The following is a 27,630-nucleotide window of genomic DNA, read 5'->3' as shown; positions in this document are numbered from 1 at the left end:
GTGGGATTCTGTTAGTGCCAGAAATTCCAGAGGATAATGTGTTGGATGCAGAATAGGGTGATAGGTAAGGACAAATGGAATCCTATGTTTGTTGTGTCTGGGTGCAGGGGGGACCAGGACAGGTGAATGGGAAATGGAGGAGATGCGGGTGAGGGTGGGTGGAGGAGAGGAAGCCACATTTGTGGGAAGGCAGACTTTTCAGAAGATCTGGACTGGAAACCTCATTATGGGAACAGATTCAGCAGAGACAGAGAAAATGAGAGAAGTGAATAGAATCCTTGAAGGAGACAGGGTGTATGGAAGGTATCGAGGTATTTGTAGGAGTTAGTGAGTTTGTAATATATATCAGTTGAAAGCTTGTCTCCTGAGATGGAGATCGAGATCCAGAAAGGGGAGAGTATTAGTGGAGATTGTCTCGGTGAGTTTGAGATCGAGGTGGAAGTTGCCCGTGAAGTGAATGAAGTTGACGAGTTCATTGCATGTGCATGAGACATCCCCAATGTAGTCATCAACATAACAGAGGAAGTAAATGGTAACCAACATTTCGGATTTGGGTCCTTTATCAGGTATATGCAAAGATAGACAGGCTGCCTTCTTCCTTGCCTGCATTGAGCCTTGCCTCAACATTCTTCTCTGACTTCTAGCTATCAGACACCTTAAGATCATCACCTGAAGAGATTGGATCTCTCACCCTCCCACCAATATCAATGAAGGCTCCTTGTTCTTGGGAATGCAAAGTATTCCATCCAAACCTATCAATCAGGATGGCTTTTGGTTGTAAAATATGATATGAATGAAAGTTTGTCATAGACACTCGTACCTTGTATAAAATGTTATGAGCCCAGAGACCCCAAAACCCAGCAGCAATAGATATTCACCAAGACAAATGCTTACTTAAACAAAAGTTGCTTTTAATTATCTTTAAACATGAAAACAGAATCATACTTTAACTTAACTAACCAAACTTAACCCCCTTCTAATTCTAAGTGCACGCGTATGTAATATATGTGTAAATTCAGAAGCGTTCTTTGGTTCACAGTCCAATCTCACTTCTCACTCCTCCAAGTTCACTCCAAGTATACTGTGCACAGTAATTTAACATTTATAATGTTCACCAAGCTTTGGTGCTTGAAAGGTAAATGGTTACCACTCAAGAAGGTTCTTGTCGGTTTTCAGAGGGAGATTTGTTGTTCCAGGACATCCACATCTGATGTACTTCCATCAACCACTTCAGTGTCTTGCTGATGAAATGCCCTTCAGGGTTCTCCAGATGATAACCTCCTTCTTTCAGGTCACCACAGAGTTCCTTTTAGTTTCCCTTATTCCAAGTGATACATTAGACAGTCAGTCCTCTCCTCTTGCAAGAACCTGGCTATCTTTCAAATGGGCTTTCCACAAGCTTGCCAGCTTGTCCTGTTCCAGTCCCAGCTGCTTCTGCTGGCTGTAACACTCGAGAAGAAGTCTCTCTCTCTTAGAGAAAATCTGTTTGACTCTCTCTGCTTACAAAACCACATGACCCTCTTAGAGCATCTCCAGACAATCTGCGGCTCCAACAAGATCTTTCATGTGTCGCCTTTTGTAAACAACAATCCATTAGTGAAGTCGCTTGAGCACTCTCCAAAGTTCTTGCAAAAGCTGTGGAGCCAATATGTCTATCATTAGCATAGCTCCAGTATTTCAAATAATATGTTTTCATCTTCTTTGGCTTGGCTTCGCGGATGAAGATTTATGGAGGGGTAATGTTCACGTCAGCTGCAGGCTCGTTTGTGGCTGACAAGTCCGATGCGGGACAGGCAGACACGGTTGCAGCGGTTGCAAGGGAAAATTTGTTGGGTGTTGGGTTTTCCTCCTTTGTCTTTTGTCAGTGAGGTGGGCTCTGCGGTCTTCTTCAAAGGAGGTTGCTGCCCGCCGAACTGTGAGGCGCCAAGATGCACGGTTTGAGGCGATATCAGCCCACTGGCGGTGGTCAATGTGGCAGGCACCAAGAGATTTCTTTAGGCAGTCCTTGTACCTCTTCTTTGGTGCACCTCTGTCTCGGTGGACAGTGGAGAGCTCGCCGTATAACACGATCTTGGGAAGGCGATGGTCCTCCATTCTGGAGACGTGACCTACCCAGCGCAGTTGGATCTTCAGCAGCGTGGATTCGATGCTGTCGTCCTCTGCCATCTCGAGTACTTCGATGTTGGAGATGAAGTCGCTCCAATGAATGTTGAGGATGGAGCAGAGACAACGCTGGTGGAAGCGTTCTATGAGCCGTAGGTGATGCCGGTAGAGGACCCATGATTCGGAGCCGAACAGGAGTGTGGGTATGACAACGGCTCTGTATACGCTAATCTTTGTGAGGTTTTTCAGTTGGTTGTTTTTCCAGACTCTTTTGTGTAGCCTTCCAAAGGCGCTATTTGCCTTGGCGAGTCTGTTGTCTATCTCGTTGTCGATCCTTGCATCCGATGAAATGGTGCAGCCGAGATAGGTAAACTGATTGACTGTTTTGAGTTTTGAGTGCCCGATGGAGATGTGGGGGTGCTGGTAGTCATGGTGGGGAGCTGGCTGATGGAGGACCTCAGTTTTCTTCAGGCTGACTTCCAGGCCAAACATTTTGGCAGTTTCCGCAAAACAGGACGTCAAGCGCTGAAGAGCTGGCTCTGAATGGGCAACTAAAGCGGCATCGTCTGCAAAGAGTAGTTCACGGACAAGTTGCTCTTGAGTCTTGATGTGAGCTTCCAGGCGCCTCAGATTGAAGAGACTGCCATCCGTGCGGTACCGGATGTAAACAGCGTCTTCATTGTTGAATTCTTTCATGGTTTGTTTCAGCATCATGCTGAAGAAGATTGAAAAGAGGGTTGGTGCGAGAACGCAGCCTTGCTTCACACCATTGTTAATGGAGAAGGGTTCAGAGAGCTCATTGCTGCATCTGACCCGACCTTGTTGGTTTTCGTGCAGTTGGATAACCATGTTGAGGAACTTTGGGGGGCATCCGAGGCGCTCTGGTATTTGCCAAAGCCCTTTCCTACTCACGGTGTCGAAGGCTTTGGTGAGGTCAACAAAGGTGATGTAGAGTCCTTTGTTTTGTTCTCTGCACTTTTCTTGGAGCTATCTGAGGGCAAAGACCATGCCAGTAGTTCCTCTGTTTGCGCGAAAGCCGCACTGTGATTCTGGGAGAACATTTTCGGCGACACTAGGTATTATTCTATTTAGGAGAATCCTAGCGAAGATTTTACCTGCAATGGAGAGCAGCGTGATTCCCCTGTAGTTTGAGCAGTCTGATTTCTCGCCTTTGTTTTTGTACAGGGTGATGATGATGGCATCACGAAGGTCCTGAGGCAGCTTTCCTTGGTCCCAGCAGAGCTTGAAAAACTCATGCAGTTTGGCATGCAGAGTTTTGCCGCCAGCCTTCCAGACCTCTGGGGGGGATTCCATCCATACCTGCTGCTTTGCCACTTTTCAGTTGTTCAATTGCCTTATATGTCTTTTCCCGGGTGAGGACCTCATCCAGCTCTAGCCTTAAGGACTGTTGAGGGAGCTGGAGCAGGGCGGATTCTTGGACTGAGCGGTTGGCACTGAAAAGAGATTGGAAGTGTTCTGAGGATGTGTTTGAGGATGGAGATCTTGTCACTGAGGAGGACTTTGCCGTCTGAGCTGCGCAGCGGGCTTTGGACTTGGGGTGAGGGGCCGTACACAGCCTTTAGAGCCTCGTAAAAACCCCTGAAGTGGTCAATGTCCGCGCTGAGCTGGGTTCGTTTGGCGAGGCTAGTCCACCACTCATTTTGGATCTCCCGGAGTTTGCGCTGAAGATGGCTGAATGCGTGACAGAAGGCTCATTTCTTCTCTGGCCAGGACGGCTTTGCAAGGTGAGCCTGGTGGGCAGCTCGCTTCTTTGCCAGCAGCTCCTGGATTTCCTGGTTGTTTTCGTCGAACCTGTCCTTGTTTTTCCTGGAGGAGAAGCCCAGTACTTCTTCAGTGGATTGCAGTATGGCAGTCTTCAGCTGATCCCAGAGGGTTTCAGGGGACGAGTCCGTGAGGCGGATTGGATCCTCGAGCTTTGCTTTGAGGTTTGCCTGGAAGTTTCCTCTCATTTCGTCTGACTGCAAGTTTCCAACATTGAACCTCTTTCTGGGGGCTTTACTGTTCCTGGACTTTGGCTTGAAGTGAAGGTTGAGCTTGCAGCGAACCAGGCGGTGGTCAGTGTGGCATTCCGCGCTGGGCATGACCCTGGTGTGGAGCACATCTCGTTTGTCTCCTTCTCGCACCAGGCCATAGTCCAGGAGGTGCCAGTGTTTGGATTGGGGATGCATCCAGGTAGTCTTCAGGCTGTCCCTCTGCTGAAAAGGGGTGTTTGTAATGACAAGCCGCTGTTCTGCGCAGAGCTCCAACAGGAGGCGCCCGTTGTCGTTGCACTTGCCGACATCATGCTTGCCCAGGATTCCTGGCCAGGTTTCTGAGTCTTTGCCGACGCGAGCGTTGAAGTCGCCAAGGATGACAACCTTGTCGGCTGTAGGGGTGCGTTGAATGAGGTTGCGCAGATCAGTGTAGAACTTGTCCTTTTCTGCTGGTTCCACCTGGAGGGTTGGAGCATAGACACTGATGAGGGTGATGCGACGCTTGTTTTGAAGGGGGAGTCGCATGGACATGATCTGGTCCGAGTGGCCTGTCGGGAGGTTTTCGAGTTTGGAGGCAATGGAGTTCTTGACCATGAAGCCTACACCAGATAGGCGTCGTTCATCCATAGGCTTGCCAGACCAGTAGAGTGTGTAGCCCGCGCCACGTTCTTGGAGGCTGCCTACATCTGCAAGGCGGACTTCACTGAGAGCGGCTATGTCGATGTCAAGTCTGAGGAGTTCATGTGCGATGAGGGCAGACCGACATTCAGGTCGGTGGCTGTCAGCCTTGTCTAGCATGTTCCAGCATGCTAGCTTGAGTTTGTGAGCATCTTTTGAGGGGGAGGATGTGGAGGGGGAGGACGTGGACCTGTCCTCGGGCCTGCGCAAAGGAGGTTTTAGGTGGAGTGCAGTGTGCACAGTACTGGCCCCACCCTTTACACCCATGGTTCGTGTGCCGTGGCCAAGCAAGCTGGGACGTGGCAGCGAGGTCCTTGGGTCGTAGGTTTTATATCGAAGTGGCCTTCTCCTATGCAGGTTTCTTACCCGGGCTGGAGGGGCCTGCCTCCCCTCCTAGGTCGGACCATACCTGGTTTTAAAGTTTTTGTATGTAACCTACTCTAACAAACCTTTCCCAATTTATCTCCCAAAAACATATCTATCTTTTTCTTTCTTTGGCTTGGCTTCGCAGACAAAGATTTATGGAGGGGGTAAATGTCTACGTCAGCTGCAGGCTCGTTTGTGGCTGACAAGTCCGATGCGGGACAGGCAGACACGGTTGCAGCGGTTGCAGGGGAAAATTGGTTGGTTGGGGTTGGGTGTTGGGTTTTTCCTCCTTTGTCTTTTGTCAGTGAGGTGGGCTCCGCGGTCTTCTTCAAAGGAGGTTGCTGCCCGCCGAACTGTGAGGCGCCAAGATGCACGGTTTGAGGCGATATCAGCCCACTGGCGGTGGTCAATGTGGCAGGCACCAAGAGATTTCTTTAGGCAGTCCTTGTACCTCTTCTTTGGTGCACCTCTGACATGATGGTCAGTGTGATCCTGGATGAGTTCTGATCATCTGTCAGCAGTGCAGCAAACTGACAGAAATGGCCCCTGTCCTGGACATTTCCCAGCACACATGGAAATCTGCGACTCGTGGTTGTAAGATCCAGCCCGTGTCTGCCAATGAAAGCAACAAAAAAAAACAACTTTTTTTTTAAGTGAATAGTTTTAAAACTTAAAAGAAATATGGAAAAAAAATATTTTCAAGTATTGTAACAATTACAGGTTTAGCAACATGTTTTTTCTAAACATGGAACTTCTCTGAGCATAGTAATGACATTGCACTTTTTTTTTGTCCCTCCTAGGCTCTCCTTTTTCTCTGGCCATTCATCCTTCTCCATGTACTGCATGATGTTCCTCGCAGTGAGTATGGCTGAGTTTTTGCTGTATATTGCACAGTATATTGCTCAGTTTATTTGTTTCATGAGTAATGGCTTCATATTTATGATTTGAGTGTTCAGATAATGATTAACTAGTGGATTGACTCAGATTTCTATGCAGCTTAATGTAAATACGGGGAGGGTTTTGTTTGGAGCTGTGATCTGAATATTAAAAGTGCAGAGAGGGAGAAACAGGAATTGCTGACAATGGATATGTCATATCAAATAATGATTGATAGACTGAGCTGGAGCTCTGCTCGTTTGGGTGTATTTTCATAATTTTTGATGATTTTTAACTTGCCTAAGACTTGAATTGCACATTGTAGATGTGGGGAAACTTCTTCCAAAATCCACAAACTTTGCAGGAAGAGGTGGACAACCCTCATTGGGCAATAGTGGAATTTTAAATATTTGAATTCGCCAGAAGATGTGTGGCTTTCATATTGAGGTAGTTTTCTGCCCTGCATTTCTCAAGCTTTGATTTGACTTTTGATCACACCATCAATGTTTAAAGTGATTTCTTGTGTTTTTCCGTTCTATTATCTAAACATTCTCAGTGTCATGTTAATAATCTTGTATTCAAACATCATGTACTAATGAGCTTTACTGTGTTGTTATTGTGTTTGGATGTTTTCTTTTTAACAAACTAAAGAGAAAGGAAATTAACATTACTGAACATTGCACTAAAATTAATTTAAAAATGTTTAATATTCTGCTGCATTGAAACTGTAATGAAATGAGAGGAGGTACATGTGTAAAATTAGTGCTAATTTATGTTTACTCAACATCTGTAATAATTTGTATAACTTCTGAATTGTTACTGGTTGCAAGTGGTGAAATAGGTGAAAGGTCACTGTCCAAAATATTGAACATTCAGTAGAATTAAAGGAGTGATAAAGGCAACAACTGTATATTGATTGTTAAAATTATAAGCTTTTTGTAATATGAGGAATGAATTTGTTTCCTGATCCTCTGCAGATCTGCAGAGGATTGCAAAAATGTTCATTTTATTGCAGTAGGAACCTTGATGGGGGAGGGGGGGGTGGGGGGGGGGAAGTGCCCAATCACCTTATAACTTAAAAGAAATAAGTTCTGATTACTTTGCAAAGCAGTACCAATGAAATAAACAATAAAAGGGTGTTTTCACACTGAGATCCCAGTAAATTGGTGTGTCAACAACCCATGTTTTTAGTCTGGTTGGATTGGAGCAATCACACTGAACCAAGAAAAGCTGGTTCAGTGTGACCTTTTACATAGGGACCCAGACTGTATCTCAGTGCAAAAGGAGGCAAGACCTGCAGCATTACAGTGTTGGTGCACCAGGAAGGTGGGTAAGCCTTTTACACTGGAGTCAATGTGAACTGCATTGGCGGGTAAGTTCCATGATGAAAATGACGCCAACCCCCCACCAATACCGTGTTCGCACAGGAAAGTGAAACAGTAAAAAGGCGATTAAGTACCAGCTTTCAGAGGCAGTGTGAAAGTCTGAGTGAGTTAGTAGCTTGGAGCTAAAAGAGGGGATGATGATGCATTTTGTACTTGTATTGGGGAGTAAAAGAGGAGAGTTGGAAGAATTTTCCAAATTTGGTGGAAGGTCTGAATGGGGCAAGCAAGGATTTTACCTTTACAAATTGTTGGCAGAAAGCCATAATTGAATTTGCTGGCACCAGGTTTAGTATTGAGGAGGTAAGTTGTCAATTTTTTATTAAGTTCAAAACATGAAGGAAAAATATGTATGCAACCACTCAACATGGAATGAACCCCATAGGTGTTTCTGTGCTGTTTGCTGAATGAGTTTTGATGACATGACAGGTTCTGATTAAATATTTAACATGTCAGCTCAACTCTTGCAATAAAATTACATCCTGAACACTTTCCTTTTCTTACCAGCTGCCCAACTTCCATCTCTAGCTAGGACCTCAAGTCAAGTTGTCACCTTTATTTACCGTTCATACCATGCCCACGCGATAAAGACAAGAAAGCTTTTCTCCAGGTCCACATAGCATATTTACATAAATATAAGTTAGGCATATTAAACTATTAAGACATATACAGTAAAAGTCCACAGTGCACTATCCACATATGTTAAAAACATTAAAGTATTGAGACATATACAGTAAAAGTCCACGGTACACTATCTGCATGTTATGTGAATTCAGGAGTCTGATGGGTTGGGAGAAAAAACTGTTGCCCAATCTGGACATAAGGACCTGAGTGCTACAGTACCTCCTACCAGATGGCAGAAGGGAGAACAATTTACATGAGGGGTGTGTGGAGTCCTTCACAATGTTTATTGCCTTTTACCTGCTTCGAGTGTTGTAAATGTCCTTCATAGTAGGAAGAGATCTTTTCTGCTGAATACAATATTCTCTGCTGGGTTTTGCAGTTCAAGGTGGTACAGATTCCAAACCAGGCAGTGATGCAGTTGCACAGGATGCTCTCAATACATCCTCTGTAGAATGTAGTGAGGATGGAGGGTGGGAGATGAACTTTCCTCAGCCTTCACAGGAAGTAGAGGCACTGCTGGGCTTTCTTGGTTATGGAGCTGATGTTAAGGGACCAAGTGAGATTCTCCACCAAGTGCACTCCAAGACACTTGATGACCTCATGGTCAGCAGAACGTGATCTCTCCGGGCCCTCCTGAAGTCAACAACTAACTCTTGTTTTTATTAAAGTTCAGATACAGGTTGTTGGCTCTGAACCAATCTGTTAGCGACTGTATCTCATCTTTGTACGCTGACTCGTCATTCTTACTAATCAGGCCCACCACAGTTGTGTCACCAGTGAATTTGATGATGTGGCTTGAGCTGTGTTTAGCTGCACACTTGTGGGTCAGCAGAGTGAACAGAAGAGGACTAAACATTCAGTCCTGGGGGGGCCCCCGTGCTCAGTGTGATGTTCTTTGAGGTTCTGTTACCGATCCAGACTGCCTGAGGTCTCCCCGACTTAAGCTGAATCTAGAATGTCCCCAAATGAAAGACCCAAGACAACCTCCAAACCCTAAATCATAATCCATGTTCAGCACCTGACTGATGGAAAAGCACATGTTAATCTCACAACCTCAATCTTTTACCACCAGACCTGTGCATTCAGAAACTTTTCTAATTGTTGTCATTTTCACTTCACTTTCAATTGTTGTCTAAATGTCTTTTAAACCACACTTTCAATCATCTTCCCTATTTCTCTCATTTGTCCACTTGAAATGCAAGCTCTTGTTGTGAGGTGCCTTGAAATGTTTATTTAACAAAAGCAGTGGAATTAAGAGGTGGTGTTCTTGTTTGAACAAATAAAGTAGTATTTTGACCACTTTTTTTCTGAGAAGACCAGAGGTTTTAAGTAATGAGATGAGAATAAATTTAGTGATGTAGAATGCAAATATCATTAAAATGAAAATCAAAGTAAAACTACGGATGCCATCAATCTGAAATAAAAACCAAAAATGCATGAAAACCTTAGTTGGTCACCCAGTAGATGTTCCATTGCCTTGTGGTACTGCTTGAAATGTTTTCCTTGAACTTCCCAGTAGGGGGAGCATTTTAGTGAGAATTACCATAATGCCCTGACCTTTAGCCCTGACCTATGGACAAGGATAGAAATAGGCAAAATGGGAAAGTGTTTGTGATAGTACAGATCTATCACCAATGTACATAGTGTATATAGTTACTGAATCTCGACTGTGCTTACAGCAATTGGCTGAGAGCTAAGCCACGCCTATTGTCTGGGCCTTAAAGGGTTGTGTCCCTAGCCAGGTCGGATCATTCCGGACTGGTCGGCCACCTGTGAAGAGCTCCTGTCTTTTGCTAATAAAAGCCTTGGTTTGGATCAACAAGTCTTTGATTCTTTCGACGAGCTCTACAGTGTTTAAATGGGAAAGAGATAATTACAATAGGATTAGGCAGGAATTTGGGAGAGTAAATTGAAAACTCGTGTTCACAGTGGTGGGGGGAGTGTGGGGGAGGGGGGTTGGGGTGGGGGGAGAGAGGGGGTGGAAATTACAGAAGTAATTTGAGGGATGTTTCGTGATGACTTGCACAGGATTCCGGATAGGGTTGTCCCACTGAGACAAGGAAAAGATGGTAGGATAAGAATCCATGGTTAATAAAAGGGGTGAGGAAGAAGGAAGCATACACAAAGTTGAGGAAGCAGAAGTCTGAAATGCCTCATGAGAATTATATTGTAGCCAGGAAGGAACTTAAGGAGGACTTAGATCTAAAAGGGGCATGATAATGCCTTGGCAAGTAGGATTAAGGAAAAACAGCCATTCTATGCATATATGAAGAACTGAAAGATGATGAGAGTGAAAGTAGGGCTGCTTATGGATGAAGGAGAGAATGTGCTCTGGAGGTAGGGGAGGTGCTAAATAAACATTGTTTCAGTGTTCACCAGAGGGGGAACTTGGTCAGTATAGAACAGGCTTGTGTGCTGGAGCATGTTGAGGTTAAGAAAGAGGAAATGCTTCTGAAAAACATTTGGATTGATAAGTCACCCAACTGCATGAGATACACCCAAGGTTACTACTGAAAGCAAAGGATGAGATTGATCTTTGAATCCTCCCCGGCTACAGGGGAGGTATTAGAAGATTGGAGAGTGGCAAATGTCCTCTTGTTTAAAAAAGATAATAGGGAGAATCCTGGGAATTATAGACTGAGACTTGCATCAGAGCAGAGCAAACTATTGGAGAGATTCTTAGAGACAGGATCTATGAAAATTTAGAGGTATAGTCTTCTCAGGGATAGTCAGCATGGTTTTGTGAGAGCAGGCCATACCTCAGGAGCCTAATTGGGTTTTTTGAAGAAGTGACAAAATAGATTGATGAAGATTTGGTGTGTATGAATTTTAGTAAGGCATTTGAAAAGGTCTCTCCATTCAGAGGTAGACTCATTCAGAAAGTCACGAGGCAGGGGATCTATGGAATCTTGGCTATGTGGATTCAGAATCAACTTGCATGTAGAAAGCAGAGGGTAGTTGTGGAATGTATTCTGCCTGGAGGACTGGTGGACTTCTGCAGAGATCTATTGTGGAATCCCTGCTCTTCTTGATTTTTTTTTTATAAATGAGCTGGATGAAGAAGTGGAAGGATAGGTCGGTAAGTTTGCAGATGACATGAAGGATGAAGCTGTTGTTGTCAGTGTAGAAGGTTGTCATAAATTACAACAGATTATAGTTAGGATGCAGAGTTGGGCGGAGAAGTGGCATATGGTGTTAAATCTGGAGAAGTGTGAAGTGATGTATTTTGGAAGTTGAACTTGAAGGTGGAGTACATGGTTAATGGCAAGATTCTCAGAAGAATAGAAGAACACAGACCTTAGAGTCTAAATCCATGGATCTCCCAAGGTTGCTGCACAGGTTGATAGGGTAGTTAAGAAGGCTTATGGTATGCTGGCTTTCATTAGTAGGGGGATTAAGTTCAAGAGTCATGAGGTAATATTGCAGCTCTATAAAACTCAGGTTATAGCATACTTGGATCTGGCTGCCTCATAAAGGTTGTGGAAGCTTTGGAGAGGGTGCAGAGGAAATTTACCAGGATGTTTCCTGGATTGGAGAACATGTCTTATGACCAAGGTTAACAGAGCTAGGACTTTTCTCTTTGGAGCAGAGAAGGATGAGAAATAAGTTAATAGAGGTCTACAAGATTGAGAGGCATAGATAGGATGGACAGCTAGAAACTTTTTTTAATGGGACAACAGTAACAAATATCAGAGGACATCTGTATAAAGTGAGGGGCGACATCAAGGATGTTTTTTTAAACATAGAATAGTGGGTGCCTGGAATGCATGGCCGGGGTGGTGGAGAAGGCTGGTGCAATAGAGACATTTAAAAGACTCTTGGACAGGCACATGGATGCAAGAAAAATAGGTTATGGGCAGATTGTTGAGTAGTTTTATATAGGTCAGCACAACATCATGGGCCAAAGGGCCTGTACTCTCCTGTAATGTTCTATGATCTAAGTAAGTAGTTGTGATCTCCAGATGAGGCACTTGCTGTGGTAAAATATTTCATGCCCAAAAAACAGTATTAACGTAATTATTTTTACCACATTTTCAGTTGCTGTCAGTTATCAGTTGGTCAATACTTCCTCCTTCAGCTTGGTTTGTACAAAATTTCCTTTATTACTTCAATAACAAAAAGTGCAATGAGAATTATTGTATTTCCACAATGCAGGCTTAACTTCTCTTACTCAAGTCAGTTACTTTCTCATTCTGCCAGCAGGGACATTGTCCATTGAATCTAGAATTTAACCTTGGCCTTTTTGAATCAGAATTATCAAGTTGCTACAATACAGGTGGCCATTTAGCTCATCATCTGTCAGCTTTTTGTATGATAAATCCAATAATGCTAAATATGCCTCTTATTCAGTTAGCTTCAGTTTTTCTGAAGAACAGCTGTTATGCAACATATTGTTTGTAAGTCAATGCACACATATAAAACTTTGATTCAGCTGAACTTGGTGTATAAGTCTAGTTGTAGGAAGGAAGTGGAGGCTTTGGAAGTGGCAGAGAAGAGGTTTGGTTTAGAGGGGTAGGAATTATAGTTATGGGGAGAGATTGGATAAACGTGAGTTATTTTCTCTGGGGGTCTAAGAGGCTGAGGAAAGATGTGACAGAAGTGTATAAAATCATGAGTGGCATTGATAGGGTGGAAATTCAGAATCTTTTCCCCAGGGCAAAAGCATTTCACACCCGAGGGTGTGCATTTAAGGTGAGGGAGAAAGTTTAATGGAGATGGGTAGAACAAATATTATACAGAGATGCTTGGAATAAACTGCCAGGTGTAGTGGGTGAAGTAGTTACATTAGTAGCATTTAAGAAACTTCCAGTTAGACACATGAATATGAAGCAGATTGACAAATATCTATCAGCTGCAAACAGCAGAGGTTTAAATTGATTTGGACGTCATGTTCAGCACTGATGCGTGGGCCAAAGGTCCTGTTACTGTGTTTACTGTTCTATGTTCTAACATGAACCACGGTGCGCTCAAATTCTCCTCTTTAACCAGTTAATGAAGAACAATTTATTCAACAAATTCATGCAGGCTTTTAGTTTAATTAACCCTTAATTTGATCCCTGATCTATCTAGCTGGTTTCTCATCAACTGAGTTAAACTAAGTAGCTTGCAATTAATAGATTTGTATTTTTTAATCATAATATACAGTATATTAAAGATTTCAATGAGGGAACTAAATACAAGATCTCCAAGCTGTGGACAAAGCTGTACCGGAAGGATGGAGGGAGGCTCCAGTATGTGATCTTACCTACTTTGGGCACAAGCACAGAAGGGGCACATTGTTATTGACAGGATGACGTATTGGGAGCAATGTGACCTCGTGCTCTTCCTTGTACCATTTTGATACAGGCGCACCAGATGACTAAGAAGGCAAATGATATGCTGGCATTCAATGCGAGAGGATAATTCACTGCAATTACACAAGACCACACCTTGAGTGCTGTGTGCTGTTTTGGCTTCTGAGGACTTGCATTTGTTCTTGCTAAGGAAGGAGGAGTGCAGCAAAGATTTGCCAGGCAGATTTCAGAAGGGGGTGAACAAGGAAATTTTTTTAACCATAGAAAGCGTTTGAAGCAAAATCGTTAATGTATTCAAGGAGGGGTCATAGGAACATAGGAAGTAGGAACAGGAGTAGGCCAAAAATGGCCCATCGAGCCTGCTCCGCCATTCAATAAGATCATGGCTGATCTAATTTATGACCTAACTCCATCTACCTGCCTTCTCCCCATTTCCCCTAATTCCTCTATCATGTAAAAATTTATCTAACCGAATTTAAAATATGTTTAATGAAGCAGTTTCAACCACTTCCCTGGTTAGAGAATTCTCTCTGGGAAAAACTATTTTTCCTCATCTCTGTCCTAAATCTACTCCCCCAAATCTTGAGACTGTGTAATCTCATTTTAGTTTCCCCGGCCAGCTCAAAACACCTTCCTACATTTATCCTATCCATACCCTTCATAATTCTATATGTTTCTATAAGATCTCCTCTCATTCTTCTGAACTCGAGTGAATACAATCCTAGACGATTTAATCTTTCATCATAAGTCAACCCCTTCATCCCAGGGATCAACCTAGTAAACCTCCTCTGGACCGTCTCCAAAGCCAGTATATCCTTCCTCAAATATGGAGACCAGAACTGGACACAGTACTCCAGGTGCAGTCTCACCAGTACCTTATACAGTTACAACATTACCTCCCTACTCCTGAATTCAATTCCTCTAACGATGAAGGCCAACATTCCATTTGCCTTCTTAATAACCTGCTGCACCTGCAACCTAACTTTTTGAAATTCATGCACAAGCACTCCCAAGTCCCTCTGCACAACAGCATGCTGTAATTTTTTCACCCTTTAAATAATATTCAGCTTTTATTTTTCTTGCCGAAGTGGATAACCTCACACTTACTAACATTGTACACCATCTGCCAGACCTTTGCCCACTCATTCAGCTTAACTATATCCCTCTGGAGACTCTCCACATCCTCATTACAATTTGCTCTTCCACTCAATTTGGTGTCATCCGCAAACTTGGCTACACCACGTTTTGTCCCCTCCTCCAAGTCATCAATGTAAATGATGAACATTTGTGGGCCTAACACCGACCCCCTGTGGCACCCCACTTACCACTCTCTGCCAACCTGAAAAACTCCCACTTATCCCAACTCTCTGCCTCCTGTCAGACAACCAATTTTCAATCCAGGCCAATATACTTCCCCGGACTCCACTTTCCTGTAACTTACTGATGTCTCTTGTGCGGCATCTTATCAAATGCTTTCTGGAAATCCAAATATACAACATCAACCTGTTCCCCTCTATCCACCGCACCCATTATATCCTCAAACAATCCTAACAAGTTTGTCAAACAAGATCTTCCCTTTCTAAAACCATGCTGCGTCTGCCTGATTGAACCCTTACATTCCAAAAGTTTCACTATTTCATCTTTAATGACGGGTTCAAGCATTTTTCCAACTACAGACGTCAAGCTAATTGGCCAATAATTTCCAGTCTTCTGCCTATATCCCTTCTTAAAAAGTGGCGTTAAATTTGCTGTCTTCCTGTCTGCCGGGACCTGCCCAGAATCCAAGGAATTTTGGTATATGACCACCAATGCATCAACTATAACTTCTGCCATTTCCTTCAGAACCCTTGGATGCATATCATCAGGACCAGGTGATTTGTCTGGCTTTAGTCCCATTAGTTTCTCCATCACTACTTCCTTTGTAACAACTATTTTATCAAGGCCCTCCCCAACATTTCCATCCTTAACTCTGCACTTGGGCATGCTGGACGTGTCTTCCATCGTGAAGACTGACACAAAATATTTGTGTAATGCCTCGACCATTTCCTCATTTTTTGCTACCAGTTTTCCTTTCTCATCCTCCAAGCGTCCTATGTTAACTCTGGCTACCCTCTTCTGTTTTATATATTTATAAAATTTTTTGCTTTCTGTTTTTATATTTTGTGCCAAATTACTTTCATCATCCTTTTTCCCATTTCTTATTACCCGCTTTGTAACCCCTTGTTGTCTCTTAAAGTTATCCCAATCTTCCAGTTTCCCACTGCTCTTTGCAGCTTTGTACACCTGCGCTTTCAATTTTATACTCTCCTTTATTTCCTTTGTTAACCACGGTTAATTTTTCCCTCCCTTGCTGCCCTTTTTCCTGACTGGATTATATTTTTGTTGAGCATTACAAAATATTTCTTTGAAAATCTTCCACTGTTCCTCAACTGTTTCATCAATTAGCCTGTGCTCCCAGTCCACTCTGCCCAATTCCTCCCTCATCCTATGGTAGTCACCCCTGTTTAAGCATAATATATTAGTTTTAGATCTAACTATTTCCCCTTCATCTGAATGAGAAATTCAATCATACTATGATCGCTATTTCCCAGATGGTCTCTGACTATTACATCATTTACTACCCATCTCATTGCACAACACTAGATCCAGGAGAGCATTTTCTCTTGTGGGTTCCTTAACATGCTGCTCAAGAAAGCTATCGTGGATGCATTCTATGAAGTCCTCTTCCAGACTCCCACGACCAACTTGATTTTCCCAATCTATGTGGAAGTTAAAGTCCCCCATGACTACTGCCATATCATTATTACATGCCTCATTTATCTCTCTATTTTTTCCTGTGCCACTAAACTATTGTTATTTGGTGGGCGATTATTCTTTATTTTATTTGTTATTCTTTATCTCTACCCAAATGGACTCAACATGCTCTTTAGATTGTGTATCATCCCTCACTATTGCCTGGAGCTCATCTTTGATTAAGAGTGCAACTCCACCTCCCTTACCATCCTGTCTATCTCTTTGCATCACCTCATACCCTTGAAAGTTTAATTCCCATTTAGGGTCACCTTGTAGCCATGTTTCCGTGATGGCTAACAAATCATAGGCATGGGTACCAATTTGCGCCTCAAGTTCACTAACCTTATTTCTAATACTGCGGGCATTCAGATAAAGTGCCCTTATGCTCTTTGTCCTTTTAATATCTAGTGACTTCTGTAACCTTTTCTTTTGATTTTTCTGCCCACTATTTTTCTTTGTAATTTTCTTAACACTATCATTGACCCGAAAACTCACTGCACCATCTGATTTTTTACTTTCTCCTCCCAACATTACTTTTCCTATTTTACTTTTCCTGGCCATTACTTTATCTTCCCTACCCTTTTCCCTATCACTCTGGTTCCCATACCCCTGACAAATTAGTTTAAAGGTTAAAAAAAATTCAATTTTTGATAGTGACCCACTTCAATTTCAAGAGTTTAAGAAAAGTTTTGAATGTGGTATTGAAATTGAAAGTTACAGCTCAGAGGATTTGCTTCAGTTCATGAGCGGATGACCAAGAGTTAACCAGCATATGGCTTTGGATCAAGGATTCACAATAGCTAAGTGGTTATTAGAGAAATATTTTGCTGACAAGCATAGAATTTCTAGAGCTTATATAAATAAGGCTCTTTTATGGTCCTCAATGACTACGGAGACCGAGACCACAAAGGTTGTAGGCTCTGGGAGAGCAGTGATACCAGATCAGAGATTTTGAATTAAAAAAAAATTACACATACAGCACTGTAACAGGCCAAGTCGGCCCTACGAGTCTGTGCCGCCCAAATTACACCCCATTAATCTACACCCCTATATGCTTTTGAAGGGTGAGAGGAAACCAGAGCCCCTGGAGAAAACCCACACAAACACAGAGAATGTACAAACTCCTTATAGACAGTGCGGATTCGAACCTAGGTCTAGACCTGATGCTGTAAAGGTGTTGCGCTAACCATTATGCCAACCATGCTGTGTTTTCCCCCACCACCCTGCTGAGAAGGAGGAGCCTGGGGGATGACCCTACAGGATAGGAAAGCACAGCAGCAGGCCAGCAAGGGGTTCAGCAGCCAAAAGACTTACATTAGACTGTGAGCTTTTGGAGACTGTAAAATGGGAACCAGGTATCGGGATCCGGATTCGTGAGGGTGTCGATGCAAGCAGATCTTTCAAAGGGACTCTGTGCTGACTGTTTCCTAATTGTATTGGGGATTTGGAACTAGGGTCTGAGCAGGGTGATGGATTCCTGGTTCCGTTGGGACGGATGAGAGTTCGTGTGACCACTGAGGTTATGGAAGCACAGGAGGCAACAGCATCAGAGAAGATGGCATGATGCATGGATGCTTAATGTCTCTGAAGGGGATGCTCTTTTGCTTCTCTTTCCCCTCCTGGTAGGGTTGCTGGATTAGTGGCTCCTCTTTTGAGTGGCTTTATAGGACAAACAAACATAACTACATTTTCTGTATTAATGTGCATAACAATAAAGACACCTTGAACCATGATTAGGAGGACAAAGCCAAACAGGGAACAAAATTTGGAAGGTGAGCAAGCTCAAAGCAATCTTCTACTCCTATGTCTCAATCCTTTCGTGAAAATAGATGTAATTTGCAATTCCCACAGAATTCTTGCAATGCCTGCCTTTCTCAGAAACCTTGGAAGATTATGACAAGTTCTTCAACAGTTTTGCTCCTTGCTTACCTAAGCAATCAAAAATGCATCTCATCCAGACCTGCTGACTTGGCACCTTTCTTTACCAAGAAATCAAGTTTGATCAAGATTTTAATTTACTGAAGCAGATCATTTGAAATACTCGAAAGGCTAAAAATTGAGAATGGGATGATAAGAAAAGATGACTGTACATAAGGTAGCTTAGTTGCTGGGTTTTACATTTACAATATCTTTCACCTCCAGACATAAATATTTGTCTTGGCTGTCACTAAATGGTTCCCTTTCTCGGCTAGTCCATTTACTAATTGTAATACATGTTTGATTTATTGAGATTGGGTGTCTATTGTTTTCCATTCTCCTGATTTTTATTAATGATGGCTCAGAACTTGCTTGGGCTCATAAAAAAAAAAAAATTATGGATTGACATTGTGATATTCTAAAGATACTAAAATGTTTCAGCAACTAGCCTTCATTTGTTTTTTTGTTTTTGCAAGAAGTAACTGGATTGATAGATTTTGTTAATGATTTTGAAGCAGTTAGAAAATTTACCATGGACTTCTTTGCCATGATGTTGTGGACTAAAATCCTATTTATCTTTCATCCACATTGGTTTTACTCTGCAGTTGCTAAAAGCTGCTTATGGAATTAATGTCTCCACTTGTCATTGCTATCCAAAAATCTCCACTTACTTCTTCTTCATTTCCTTGGAAATTAAAATACATTCCTGGAAGATGTTTAGTCAGGAGCATTAATTGCATAACGAGGCTGACCAATTTCAGCATTACACCACAACAAATTTATATTTTTAAACAGCCGGTTACCATAGTACTCTTGCAGAGCTTCCAACCAACTTAGTCCCAGCCACAGCTATAATTCATTTGTTTGCAGTATGTTTACTGATGGTGTCATTATATGTTTTATTTCTCATTTTTTTTAAATATTTTTTTATTTTTCACACTGTGAACCATATCAACCAAAATATATACAAACGTTTCTCATTAAATATACACAGTGGCATTTTCTCCTTTTTTTCCCCCTACCCTCCCTCCCCCCTTCCCACCCCCCTCCAAAACCAATAAATATTCAACATATACATTACAATAAAACCATAAAACAATGTCATCACATAATGAAAAGTAAACAAGAAAAATGTGACATCTACTTTTACACACTGAATCAAGTCGTTTTGTCTTCTTATCATTTTAGGGGGTGTAGGCCCTCTCTGTTATGTTCCATGTATGGTTCCCAAATTTCTTCAAATAATGTGACTTTATTTTTTAAATTATATGTTATTTTTTCCAATGGAATACATTTATTCATTTCCATGTACCATTGCTGTATTCTCATGCTCTCTTCCATTTTCCAAGTTGACATTATACATTTTTTTGCTACTGCTAAGGCTATCATAATAAATCTTTTTTGCGCTTTATCCAATTTAAGGCCTAATTCCTTACTTCTTATGTTACTTAGAAGAAAGATCTCTAGATTTTTTGGTATGTTATTTTTTATGATTTTATTTAATATCTGTTTTAGATCTTCCCAAAACATTTTCACTTTCGTACATGCCCAAATTGCATGTTCCCATTACCTTCTTACAGCAAAAACATCTATCTGATAATGTTGGATCCCATTCTTTTAACTTTTGAGGCATGATATATAACCTGTGTAACCAATTATACTGTATCATGCGTAACCTTGTGTTTATTGTATTTTTCATAGTTCCAGAACATAACTTTTCCCATGTTTCATTTTTTATCTTTATGTTTAAATCCTTTTCCCACTTTTGTTTCAGTTTATAGCTTATTTCATCATTTTCCTTATCTTGCAGCTTAATATACATGTTTGTTATAAATATTTTAATTATCATTGTGTCTGTAATCACATATTCAAAGCTGCTTCCTTCTGGTAATCTCAATCTGTTTTCCAATTTGTCCTTCAAATAATCTTTCAGTTTGCATATGCAAACATTGCATATTCCATATTGTACTTCAACTGTTCAAATGTTAATAAATTATTTCCCAAAAAACAATTTTCTATTCTTTTGACTCCTTTTCCCTCCCATTCTCTAAAGGAAAGGTTATCTGTTGTAAAAAGGATTAGTGGGTCTTGTGTCAATACAATTTTGGTATTTGGTAATTCATTTTTTTTCCTTTCTAACTGGATCTTCTTCAATATATTAAGTAAATGATGCAATACTGGTGAGCTTTTATATTGCACCAGCTTTTCATCCCACTTATAATGTATATGTTCCGGAACCTTCTCCACTATTTTATCTAGTTCTACCTTAGTCCAATCTGGTTTTTCCCTTGTCTGGTAAAAATCTGGTAAATACCTTTAATTGTGTGGCTCTATAATAATTTTTAAAGTTTGGTAACTGCAAACCTCCTTGGTTATACCTCTCTGTTAATTTATCTAATGCTATCCTTGGCTTCCCCCCTTTCCACAAGAATTTCATTATTATTCTCTTTAGTTCATTAAATAATTTCTCTTTTAAGGGAATTGGTAATGATTGAAATAAGTATTGTATCCTTGGGAAAACATTCATTTTAATGTAATTTACCCTCCCTGTCAATGTTAGCAGTAATTCTTTCCAATGTTCAAAGTCTTCCTGCAATTTCTTTATTAGTGGCTGATAATTTAATTTGTACAAGTGGCTTAAGTTATTATCTAACCCAGTGGTTCCCAACCTTTTTCTTCCAATTCACATACCCCACTTTAAGTATTCCCTATACCATAGGTGCTTTGTGATTAGTAAAGGATTGCTTAAGGTGGTAAGTGGGTGGAAAGAAATAAATTTGAAAACCACCCTTTTAATCGTGCCTAATTGACTTGTTATGTGCACGGTTCCATAACTCCAAAGGAAATGGGCCAATGACAATTTTTCTCAAGCAAAATATTTTGGTAACAATTGGGTCTAGAGCAATGGTTCTCAACCTTCCTTTCCCACTTACATACCATCTTAAGCAATCCCTTACTAATCACAGAGCACCAATGACATAGAGAATACTTAAAGTGGTACGTGAGTTGAAAGAAAAAGGTTGGGAACCACTGATCTAACCTGATGCCTAGCTATCGGATTGCTTGTGCTTGCCATTTAAATGGTAATTATTTTTTTACTAATTGGCATCACTTCATTTTTATTTGCGTTGATCTTATTCCCTGATATTTCTCCATATTCCTTCAATTTTTTATGTAATTCTTTTATTGATATTTCTGGTTCTGTTAGGTATACTATGATGTCATCTGCAAATAAGCTGATTTTATACTCCTTCTCCTTTATTTTTATTCCTTTTATATTCTTATCAGTTCTGCCATAGGTTCTTTTGCTAAGGCGAACAATGAGGGGGATAATGGACATCCCTGTCTAGTTGACCTACTTAATTTAAATTGATTTGATACATATCCATTTACTGGTACGTTTGCCAATGGTCCATTATACAATGCTTTAATCCAATTTATATAATTTTCTGTTTGATTGAACTTCTGTAATACTTTAAATAAGTAGTTCTACTCTACTCTGTCAGAGGCTTTTTCTGTGTCTAAAGCAACAGCCACTGTTGGCTTCTTATTTCCTTGAACTGCATGAATTAGATTAATAAATTTACAGACATTATCCGCTGTTCGTCTTTTCTTAATAAATCCAGTTTGATCTTGTTTTACTATTTTTGGTACACAATTGGCCAATTTGTTTGCTAATAATTTCGCTATTATCTTATAATCTGAATTAAGTAGAGATATTGGTCTATATGATGCTGGTGTTAATGGATCCTTCCCTGTCTTTGGTATTACTGTAATTATTGCTGTCTTACATGAATCTGGCAAGTTTTGTGTTTCTTCTGCCTGGTTCATTACTTTCAGGAGAGGAGGAATTAATAATTCTTTAAATGTTTTATAAAATTCTATTGGAAATCCATCCTCTCCTGGTGTTTTATTGTTTGGCAGCTTTTTTAATATATCCTGTACTTCCTCTATTTCTAATGGTTTTATCAGTTTATTTTGCTCCTCTTGCAGTTTCGGCAGTTCAATTTTAGCCTTTCCCCTCATTCTCAGTTTGGTATAATTGTTCACAAAATTCCTTAGTTTTCATTAATCTCTGTTGGGTTATATGTAATTTGTTTGTCCTTTTTCCTTGATGCCAATACAGTTCTTTTAGCTTGTTCTGTTTTAAGTTGCCAGGCTAATATTTTATGTGTTTTTTCTCCCAGTTCGTAATACTTTTGCTTTGTTTTCAATATGTTTTTCTCCACCTTGTACGTTTGTAATGTTTCGTATTTTATTTTTTTGTCCGCCAGTTCTCTCCTTTTCGCTATATCATCCCTTTTTACTAGTATCTCCCTTTCCAACCACTCTATTTCCCGATTGTAATCCTTTTTCATCTTGGTTACATAACTTATTATCTGTCCTCTAATCAAGGCTTTCATTGTGTCCCATAATATAAATTTGTTTTTCACTGATTGTGTTGATTTCAAAATATGTTTTAATTTGGTGTTCAATAAACTTTCTAAATTCTTGCCTTTTGAGTAGCATGGAGTTTAACCTCCATCTATATGTTCTTGGTGGGATGTCCTCCAGTTCTATTGCTAACAACAGGAGTGAATTATCTGATAGTAATCTAGCTTTATACTCAGTTTTCCTAACTCTCCCTTGAATATGGTCCGACAATGAAAACATATCAATCCTCGAGTATGTTTTGTGCCTATTCGAATAATATGAGTATTCCTTCTCTCTTGGGTGTTGCCTCCTCCATATATCTATAAGTTTCATTTCCTGCATTAATTTAACCATAAATTTGGCTACTTTATTCTTTTTGCTTGTCTTTTGCCAGTTTTATCCAACATTGGATCCAAATTAAGGTTAAAATTCCTTCCTATCAATATGTGTGTCAGCAATCTTCAAAAAAATATTCTGCATAAACTTTTGGTCCTCCTCGTTAAGCGCATATATTTTGAGCAAATTCCAAAATTTGCAGATTGTCAAATTGCATCATTTTAATTAAACATTCCATTACCTCAATTTTGTGAAACATTAAATTATAAAACATTGATAAGGCAGATCTGACTACACCATCAATTTTAGTTTTGCAGTGGGAAACAAGAAAATGTGCAAATGGCTGGTGTCTAGTTTTGAACATCAGAGTGCTGGAAAAACTTACCAGGTCATGCAATATCCATAGAAAGAAAAGGCTAGTTGACATTTTGGACTTGACACCTTCAGGAGTGCCAAAAATCAAACGGGCACCTGAATAAAAGGGTGGGGTGGGCTGGGGGCAGGAGGACAGGCTAACAGTTAAGAGTTAATTGGTGGAACCTGGTGAGAGAGCAGAAGAGAAAGAAGCTGAGAAGTAATGGGGAAAGGGCAGAGGGCTAATAAGGGTAGCTCTCTGATAGGAAAAGGAACAAAAGGAGATGTGGAGCTGGAGGAAGGGAGACTGGGATGAAGGAAAAGGGAGTGATTGGGGAGATGAGTTAAAGGAAGTTGGAGAAGTAAATATTAATGCTGTGGTTGGAAACTCTGAGGTGTGTTCCTCAAATTTACAAATGACCTCAGTTTGGTAGAACACGAGACCATGGACAGACATGTCAGTGTAGCAATGAGGTGTAGAATTGAAGTGATTGCCCACTGTGAGGTCTTTATCATTGCAGGTGGAGAGTGAAGATGTTCAACAAGGCAGTCTACCAGTCTGTATCCAGTCTTTCTGATGTAAAGGAGGCCACATTGGGAGCACTGGATGCAGATTTATAAGTGAAGTGTTGCTTCACTTGGAAGGACTGTTGGGGCCTTGAAAATTGGTGAGGGTGCACCAATTTACGAGGGATGAATGGATGATGGAGTCACGGAAAGCAGAGAGGGGATGGAAGGGGATGTGTCTGTTGTTGGAATCCTGTCATAGATGGCAGAAACTGTGGTGAATGATATATTGAATACAGAGGCTGCTGGGCTGGTAGGTGAGGACAAGGGAGTTCTGTCCTTGGTGTTTCAGAGCAGATGGGGCCAGGGCAGATGTGCATGAAATGGAGATGTGGGCAAGGGCTGAGTTAATGGCAGTTGAGAGAATGTTATGCTTCCTGAAGAAGGAAAACATCTCAGATGTCCTGGAATGAAGGTCTCATCCTGGGAGCAGATGCAGTGAAGACAAAGGAATTGAAAGAATGGAATAGAATCCTTACAGAAGACAAGGCAAGGTGGGATGTGATGTCGTCAGGCAACTGTGAGAGACAGTGGGTCAGCACAGTTAGCGTAACAGTTAGCTCAGTGCTATTACAGCACCAGTAACTTGAGATCAAATCGAGTGTTGTTTGGATATTCTCTCTGTGTCTGCGTGGGTTTCCTTTGGGTGCTCTGGATATTTATCACCCATCAAAATGTACAGGGTTGAAGGTTAATTGGTTTATTTGGGGGGAACATGTCCATGGGCCAGAAGGGGCCTGTTACCACATTGAGGACAGAGAGATTGAAAAGGAGTTACCAGAGATCGATTAAGTGAATTTGAGGTCAGTGGAAGTTGGCAGCAAGTGGATAAAGATAACATGCTCATCATGGATGCAGGAAGCCAGCACCAATATAGTCATCAATATAATTAAGGAGTCAGAGTTGTTTTGCATCACTGGCATGTCTACAATGTCATAAGAAGGTAGCATTTTTTTTCAGAATGAAAGAAACAATGGTTTCTTGAATTGTTCAGCCTGATTTAATATATCCTCTGGAAGGAAGAACTCAGGCCTGAAACGTTGATTGCCTTTTGCTTTCTATGAATGTTGCAATACTTCTGAGTTTCTCCAGCACTTTTGTGCACTGTATTAGATCCCAGTGCCAGCGATTTTCTTGTTCACCACCTTAATGCATCCTGTAGCTTTGCAGTTAAATTCATTTTTTACCTCTTCAGCATTTGGGTATCATGTCAGAGTTATTCTCTGTGCATGAAGAGATGAATTGATTTTGGAGGGAACCAAACCAATGTCCAGTCCCGAAATCCTCTCACACAGGAATCCTGTGTTTTTATTGTTTTTCTTCACTCAATCAAATGAACCTGAAATACACAAGGATGTTGGTAGAGATTAACCAACTGCTCTTAATATCCGAGTTCCAAGCTGTGTTCAATAAGAAAACAAATCACATTCAGACAGTGGAAACTGAGTAAACACTTAACAGGCGCTTCAGGCATTACCTTTTTATAAATTAAACATTTAGTCTACGTATTAATTTTGAAGTACAAATTGCTGCATCAGTATATCTAAAGGAAATTGCTGAAGTTAACATGTAAGTGACTTGCAAATTAGCAAGAGGAATTGACCAAGTTGTACAGACTGAACAATGCTCTGATTTAAATACCACTATTAATATTCATTTCCCTCTGTTAAAGTCACAGAAAGAATGCAATGGTGAAGCACATTTTTTTAAAATGTACTCAGACAGCAGTTTAGCATTCAATAACAAATAGCATTTGACTAAACTCTGCAACTTCTCAAGAATTTAGAAGAGACCGATGTGACTAATTAACATTGCTGTATGCTAGCCAGAAGGAAATCAACTCCTTCAAACGCTGGAGCTTCCTCGTCAGCAAAAAAAAAATATTGAGCGTTGAGGAAGATGGGAATAATCAGATTTATTCAAGCTGGAGTTAAGGCCAATTACTAGAGCCAACTCCTGCATGCATATGTTTAGTAGTGAATGGTGTTGCCTTTGCAGAGGAACAAGATGTTAAAGCAGTGGTTCTCAGCCTTTTTGTTTCCATTCACATACCACTTTTAAGAAACCCCTATGCCATTAGTGCTCTGTGATTAGTAAGGGATGGCTTAAGGTGAGATGTGACTGGGAGGGGAAGGTTGAGAATCACTGCTTTAGACCCAATTGTTACTGAAATACTTTGCTTGAGGAAAAATTGTCATTGGCCCATTTCTTTGGAGTTATGAAACCGTGCACATAACGAGTCAATTAGGTACAATTTCAACCTTTTTATTTCCACCCACATACCACCTTAAGCAGTCCATTACTAATCACAGAGCACCTATGACATAGGGAATACTTAGTTGTATGTGACTGGAAAGAAAAAGGTTGAAAACCACTGTGTTAAAGTATTAGCAAAAAAAAGCATAATTAATGAACCCTTTTAATCAACTGATACATTATGAATCATGGAGGTGGTAACAGTCATGCTGATTTTAAATGGTTGTTTTGTGCTTAATATTCTAAGAGGGTAATTTGTAATTTCTTTCCATCAACGCTGTTACAGTGCCAGTGACTGGGATTCAAATCCGGCACTGTCTTTAAGTAGCGTTTGCAAGTTCTCCCCATGTCTTCATGGATTTCCAGTTTTCTCCCACTGTTCTAAAAATGTATCAGGGCTGGTAGGTCCATTGGGTTTAATTGGGCAGCACAGGTTGATGAGCTGGAAAGGCCTCTATTACTGTGCTGTACATCTAAATTGAAGATTTAAAATGATCGTGCGACAATTTAGCACTTCAGAAATATTTTACCTGAGCTTCCACTTCTGCTCTAGTTTCATGGGCATCTGAATTTGCAGAAAATAGCAACTCCCTGTGGGTTTGAAGTTGGGATTTATCATGGAAAAAAAACACTTAAAATGCTGAATATTTAAAATATTTCAATAACTTTTCATTATTTAATGAGGTGTGAATGATTTGCTGAAGTCTCCAGCCTTGTGTCTTTAAAATGGACAATTTTTTTTTGTATTTGAAACATTTGCTAAACAGAGAGTGAGTAATTTAATCAGTGTCAATTATAGAAGTTATTTTGCTCAAGTCTTTGTGTGGAGTTTTCTTTTCACCTGACAGAAGAACAAACACTAGCCCACTGGGTTTCTGAAGCCCCTTTCACACTTGCATCACACTTGCATCACACTTGTAAATCGGCAGTTCAGTGTCCCAGGATAGGAATGGGGGTTTAGCCTTTCACACTATACCACTCCTAACTAGGACACTGAACACTTTCACACTTGCAAGGGTTTATCCCCGGCTTTTGACTGTTTTACCTTTAATAGAAAGTGCCTATTATGCAATTGCCTGTTTCACACTTGCCTGATCTCAATGCTGTCGTCTGCAGATACCGAGGATTGTACTGGAGTCGAGGTCAGATATTGCTTTCGCGCTTGCCACTTCAAAGGCTGATTGGCGTTCGATTATTGGGATCACTGGCAAGTATGAAAGGGGCTTGAGAATTCTGCCCTTTCTGATTCTGATCTGGCTGCCTTCTCAATCCTAAGGCACTTTCAGGTGGCCAAAATCCCCGATTGTAAAGCCGCATATTATGCCACACTGACATCCCGCGCTGGTCGCCCCACGGTGTGGGGACTCGTATTGGGCTGTTGAGTGAGAGCGGGGCAACGGTATCAGTCTGGGGACATCCTGCGCTGATAGCCAACGCCGGCTGTCCCAGCTCTGACAGCCAGCATCCCAAACCTGACAGCTCAGAGGCACATCTGGTGTAGCTGTCCCATCAGGTGGCCAGCGCTGCGCTTTTACCGCTGCCACCTGAACAGCAATTCAAAGGTCGACTTCCGCTTCTGCAGGCGGATTCTTGGCGGAGAATGCACCTGAAAAAGCCTCTAGACTGTCAAGTTGACTCAGGCCATGAATGACACCCAGGGGGTGGGAATAATAAAGG

General features: G+C 41.2%; 2 protein-coding genes across 10 annotated transcripts in view; one reads left to right on the top strand and one right to left on the bottom strand.

Moving 5' to 3' along the window:
• The window catches only part of plpp1a (phospholipid phosphatase 1a), a 126,974-nt gene that overhangs the window by 67,131 nt on the left and 32,213 nt on the right, over positions 1-27,630 (top strand). For 6 of the 9 annotated variants that reach the window (XM_069924365.1, XM_069924367.1, XM_069924364.1 and 3 more), the window contains one exon: positions 5,942-5,999. In XM_069924365.1, the coding sequence (XP_069780466.1) occupies positions 5,942-5,999 (58 nt within the window). Of the gene's footprint in view, positions 1-5,941; positions 6,000-27,069; positions 27,165-27,630 lie in introns of all 9 variants that reach the window. The other 3 variants (XM_069924370.1, XM_069924372.1, XR_011353491.1) reach the window with 2 other exon arrangements.
• On the bottom strand, positions 941-6,002 carry LOC138757297 (craniofacial development protein 2-like). Its single transcript, XM_069924363.1, has 2 exons — positions 5,860-6,002; positions 941-5,753 (listed from the first exon to the last, which is right to left on the bottom strand). The coding sequence occupies exon 2, from the start codon at positions 5,040-5,042 to the stop codon at positions 3,816-3,818; it is 1,227 nt and encodes a 408-aa protein (XP_069780464.1). The 5' UTR covers positions 5,043-5,753; positions 5,860-6,002; the 3' UTR covers positions 941-3,815.

This window comes from Narcine bancroftii, chromosome 3 (assembly GCF_036971445.1).
Source record: "Narcine bancroftii isolate sNarBan1 chromosome 3, sNarBan1.hap1, whole genome shotgun sequence".
Classification (NCBI taxonomy): Eukaryota; Metazoa; Chordata; class Chondrichthyes; order Torpediniformes; family Narcinidae; genus Narcine; species Narcine bancroftii.
This window is presented reverse-complemented; position numbering and strand designations above follow the sequence as displayed.